General features: G+C 32.6%; 1 protein-coding gene across 1 annotated transcript in view; it reads right to left on the bottom strand.

Annotated features, from left to right (window-relative positions):
* The window catches only part of LOC108910107 (supervillin), a 78,738-nt gene that overhangs the window by 53,443 nt on the left and 19,295 nt on the right, over positions 1-6,000 (bottom strand). Inside the window, exon 2 of the mRNA XM_023457424.1 lies at positions 869-983. Within this exon, the coding sequence (XP_023313192.1) occupies positions 869-891 (23 nt within the window). The 5' untranslated portion in view covers positions 892-983. The remainder of the gene's footprint in view (positions 1-868; positions 984-6,000) is intronic.

Below are 6,000 nucleotides of genomic sequence, written 5' to 3'. Positions count from 1 at the left end.
AGAATTGAAGGGCAGTTTCGAAAACTGAAATAAATTTCCTATTACATGCTGCTGCAACTTTTCGGAAAAAGAATTTATGATTTTTTGGAAAATTGACGGCTAAATTAGAAATATTCACGGAATGACTAATGTTAAGCATGATGTTTACAGTTCGATATACCCATACAGAAGAACTCTGTGCAGTTTCATCTCGATCTAGCGAACCTTTCTTTGTTTCAGTCAAACTTTTGCAAAAAAATTAAATGGTCACGTTTTTTGTGCTTAAATACTTCATAATCATGATTAAAATGGATTTTTTTTTAAGTTTTCTCACATTTTTACCTCAAATAACGTTTAAATTGATGAGAAAAAAAAATTAATTTTTTCCAGAGAAGAAAAAAGGTAGTTTTGAAAAAACTGTTATTTTAGGTGATTACAGACCGCACAAAAATTAATTAGAAATTTGTCCAAAAAAAACAAAAAAAAAACTCGAAAATTTTTCGAATTTTTTTTTTTTTTTTACATCACTTTAAACGTTATTTGCGGTAAAAATGTGAGGAAACCTCAAGAAAAAAATTTGCAACATTTTTTTCTCGCGCTATTTCTCAAAATTGCATGATACCGTAGCCTCTAAAAAATTTCGACCGAAAGATCTAAAAACTAGAATTTTAGAGCTTCAAAATGCTTTTTTTTAATTCCCGATGCGACCATTTTATCACCTAAATACAGTGTGTCAAAAATCACGGAAAAATTTCGGAAATTCTTTTGACCCTTTAATTCTTTGTATAATAGGTCATGTATCAATGCATCTTGTATGTACGTATGTAAGAGATCGCCCTAAGCAAAATTTCCACGTGACAGCACCCGTCACCAACGCTCAACCCCTTACCTGGATTCCTGCTTCTCAGACATGTCTTCTGGTTGATACGGCACACTCCCAACAGAATGAAACCGGAGCCATCTAGGTAAACGAGATCGCGAGCGTCTAGTTGGATGTTGCTTACCTGGAAATAAAACGTGAGGCTTTATTGGCATGTCAGATGGCGCGTATTCCGGTAGCAGGGGCAAATTCAATTTCGGTAGCGTAAAATATCGGCGCCGAAATACGGAATACCACGCAATCGAAAAGCATAAACCGTAAAATTTACAATAGTCTCGTAAGATGTGGGCAAATTGAAATGGTTAATGTTTTGGCACTGTATAAACTAAATAAATTTGGTGTTTTAAATTGTCAAGGGACAAGGAAGCGAAAAAAATAATGCAAAGTAAGCTTCATTTATGACGAAGCTGTGCCAAAGACCAATTTATGCCTGGTTATTTTCCAAACGTACTTAGATAAAGAATGTGGCGAAGCGTCAGGTTAGTTATGTGGGTCCTGTATGCGGAAATGTTGGTCGTGGAGAGAATTATTCTGTGATTAAAAGCCAGACGTTATTTTAATTACAACTTACTTACTTTATCAATCAGAAACGCTAAAAACAAATAAAATATATAATTATAATAATTTGTGTGCAATTTTTTTTTAAATATAAACGTGACTGTTTTTCTAAATTGGTAAAAATATATCTCCTCCATACATATATACATTGTTTTTTAGTCCCGTTAGTTAGCAGTCAGAAAATACCACTTTTTCAAGTGTGGTAATTAACGTTGTTACTGCACCTGGTAATGATATATCCCGGGATATATCATTCTACCGAGTGCACTAATGAGTTGTTCATGTTCAAACGGATATCAGAGGTGTACAATTTCTATTTGCCTTTAAAATAAGTCCAGTAATGGTGGTTAATATCTTTTAATTCTAACACACTGCTGATTAAAACGGAACTATGTAGATTGTAGATAGTTGCATTAACTTACCGTTAAAACTAATTGAAGCTGGGAGAAATTATATTAAAAAAACTTTACCTTCGGAGCAAAATAAAATTTAGAATTCTTTTGTATAATTTTATTAAAAGATAAGGGATATTGAAGAAACCACGTCGAGCTATCCACTTCAGTTTTGTCTCAATTGCAATTACAAATTATTAATTCCGACGTTCTACTTATAAAAAGTTTAATAACTTCAGTAACAAAGTATTCACTACTGAAACATCTCGGCGATTCTTTTTAATCTTATTTTTGAGTCATATAATTACGTTAAAGATAAAAGATAGATATCAAAGGAATGTGTAAATGGCAATATTGTAAAAGTAGGTTATTCTACCCTGTAAGACACCACCCATATTTCTGACCAGTCCGATTTTAATAACACTTTTTTGTATCCTAATTCTCAACGTTCCTGTGAAGTCATTAGTACACACGGGAATCAGCCGATGTTGGTGTAGGTCATAGAACCGTGAATCAACTGTGTGTCCTTGACACTCCCATATGTTTAGTTTGATGTTGAATAACAGCCAGTACTACTTAAGTACTAATTCAGAGATTTTTTTTTCAAATGATTTCTTGAATGTATTGATATATAAAATTATATTCGAAGAAATATTTGACGTACTAGATGGGACTTATAAATTGGTGATCATTGTTAAATATATTATGGTATAGACATACATTGCGAGTTAATTTAGTAATTAAAGATTGTATAGCATGACTACATATTTTCCGCGAATCTTATTTCTATACAATAAACTATGAAAATAAATGCACCTAGCTTAAAAAACAATTATATATTTTGACGCCTTTCAAATAAACCGTCAGTGCCTAAATTTAAACTTTTTCGCACATATTCGTAAGGATTGCTCAGCTATAAAAACAAGAACAGATGAAAAAATATGAGGAATAATTATGCTTTTACAATTTAATGTGGTTTTAACACCATGAATTTCTCAGAGTTCTAATTAAATCATACCGCCCTTCTGTACATTTTTATGAAGATAAAATATAGGACCAAATTGCATTAGTAAACGTTTATTCACGGCATGTTGTATCTTTGTTACATTTAATCCGATTCGTGGCTTCTCTATCTGATTAAAAAACCTGCCGGAGCCTTCGAATTAATATGAATGTATGGAAGTTTCAATACATTTCGATTAATTATAATTAATCGAATAAAATAAATAATAATAAAATAATGATTATTATTTGTAATAATTTTAAGATAACGCTTTTTTATTTTACTTATTCCGAGTTCTATTTCCTAAAAATTAAAAAAATATGATTTTCTATTCCTGAAAAAAAAAATTTAAAATGCATCCGTTGTTATTATCTCTACATGAGTGTAGTAGGTGAAATTTGTGGATATGCTACTTTAGTCATGGATTAACCAATTGAGATAACGTTGCAGAGTATATTTCATATTAAACTATCATCAGAATTAAAAACGGTTTGTCCTAACAATTATTATCTAATTTCGCTAAGCTCGCTAATTCACTCTGTAAGACTTTCAAGTATCTCAGTTTTATAGGTATTTTCGTACGGGATTTTTGCAGCATTTGTAGACAATTTTATATAATTTATAACAAATGTACTAAAAAAAAATTATTTACTTTAAAAAGGACATGTCACAAAGACTATAAAAAAATTACTTCTTTGTTTGTTAGTGGTCTTCAAAATAGTTTATAAAAAAACAACTCCAAGATGAAAACAAATTCGTTGTCATGTTCAAAGATTCCATGGCATGCTACATGTTCATATTTTCTTTCACTGCATCAGAGATTTCAATAGAACCGATCGTTTTCTTGGATAGCGCCATTGAAAACTACTGAATTGAAAGGAAGAACGTATCTAAACAATTTCTTTTAGCAAACACGCACTTAAAATAAATCGGTGTATTTATTTTACCTTGAATTTATATCTAAAACTAACCTTCATCGAATCAAACGAACACACATACACAAAAGAATATTTGCTATTTCGAACGCTCACTGTTTTTTTTCTTTTCGACTAGGTACGGAACGTGCGTGATGGATATATTAGATATTAGATATGATCAAACAAAACCCAGATATTGCTTGATAAATAATAACAGTGCTTTGGAATTTTTCGCTCTAAACGTCACACCATAATGCACACTTAACTTTTATCTGAGCATATCAATATATTGTATTTACATTATTTGATAAGGTGAATTTACCGTGAATCACGAAGAATTATAAGTTGGGTGCAAATTCTATTTATTAATAATCGCTATATTCAAATGGATTTATTCAGTGATATTTAATTTATAACCTGTTTTTATATTTTCCCATTTTTTTAAGTATTTTGTTACTCTTTTATTTTAACACCCTGTATATTATAACGGCCGTCGAAAACAAAATTCTCGCGCATTGGTCCATCCGCATAAACAATCGCGAAATGTAAAATAGACCGATGACTTTGTGTTTACAAACGTAAGAAAACTTCCGAGCCAAGAATGCACGAAAGCAGCACCAAAATAAATATTTCGCGTAATCGAGATGAATTATTTTGGGTTAATGTGTTTGGTGTAGCGAGCTCTGTTTATGATATAAAAAACTCCATGTAGAATTATACGGGGTGTCCGGAAATTACACGCGAAGCAAGCCCCGAGAAAAATAAAGCGAAATATTGACCCGATTTTAAAATTCTCTTTTATACTCAAATTCTACTCTATTTTTAATTGTTTTGAAAGGTACTAAATACGTTTTTCCTCAGAGATTGTTATTTTTAATGATTTTTAATGTTAAACGTTTATTTTCGCGAAAAACTGCAAATACAAAAATGATAACCAATTTGTTAGTCAATAAGGACCATTTAAGCTCTTTAGTGCATATGTTATTCCTAATAAGACTACCAGATTAAACAAACTAACATGACTGAATAAGGGCTCTGCCTTATGGTTATGTATCATTATTTTTATAAGAATAGCTCTCAAAATTGTTTGCTCATAATTTCGGGACACCCCGTATTTAACCTATGATACCAGAGACTTGCCTGAGAGGATACAGGAATGTGCAAATTAAGTTTGTGGAAATTTTCCTCGAAATTCTTTGAGAAATACATCCTCGCCTTTGTCTTTGCCCACGTGTGTAGTAGATACGTTGACAGAGAATGGAACCCCTTACTTATTTCAATGCAGACAAGAAAGTTCTGTGCGAAGGTGGAATATAAGAAATTGCGAGGAGAAACAATTTTCAGGTAATCGTGTTTACAATATATGTAACATTCTCAATATACGAGCTATAGCAATAAGCACGGACTTTTTGTTCCAAATGCAATCTTGGAGGAATATCGAAGCATTGAGTTACGAATGGCAAATCCGTGCGGCTGAATATTTTTAGAATAAGAGAAATAGACGTATATTTTTCAAAATCTTGGTTTGGTAAACATTAGGTCGACTTATAAATTCGCGGGTATCTACTATAAACGTAATATATACAATTTAGATTCTAATGAAATACCAAATAAAATATCCGATTCTAATGGAAACGATAAATAAGAAGTCTGTCGGTAACGTTGCGTGCTAATCTCCGATATTTAACTGCATCTTTTCCAGAGATGTCTCAGAAAACGTCAATCCAATATGAGGTTAGTAAATTTTATTTCAGAAAGCTTGATTTAAAAAAAGAGGTTGTGTAAACTGTTTAAAATTGTCAACCGCCACTGCGTTTATACAAACAAAAATTTCTCATGGCCATCAGTACAAAATTATCAGGACATAACATAATACTGCAAAATATACAAAATAAATACCAGACAAAATCAGTCAGATGGATTTGGCACATTATCTAAGAGCACCTTCCCAAGACTCGAGGTTCGCTGAGTGCTCGCGCTCATAGATCAAGCTGTCATTGTCCTGCATTGATTCCACTACAACTACCGCGAGCGTCAAACCTCGCTTTACCACCTGACAGCTGATTTATGACCGAGTACGCTCGCCGAACATCGCGCCGCGTGGGAGCGCCTTAACACAACTACATTACATTGCCGACACATCCTCTTTGTCACATAATGGGTCGGTGTGAGCACTAATAAATCATTTTTACCTCCCCTGAGAATGTCCAGCAAGCCAGCGAAGCTGTTAATGCGGAACATGTTGAGGAAACACACTCGAGGAGAAAGAAA

Source organism: Anoplophora glabripennis, unplaced genomic scaffold, assembly GCF_000390285.2.
Source record: "Anoplophora glabripennis isolate ALB-LARVAE unplaced genomic scaffold, Agla_2.0 scaffold184, whole genome shotgun sequence".
Lineage (NCBI taxonomy): Eukaryota > Metazoa > Arthropoda > Insecta > Coleoptera > Cerambycidae > Anoplophora > Anoplophora glabripennis.
Note: the sequence above shows the minus strand (reverse complement) of the source record. Positions and strands in the feature narration are given on the sequence as shown.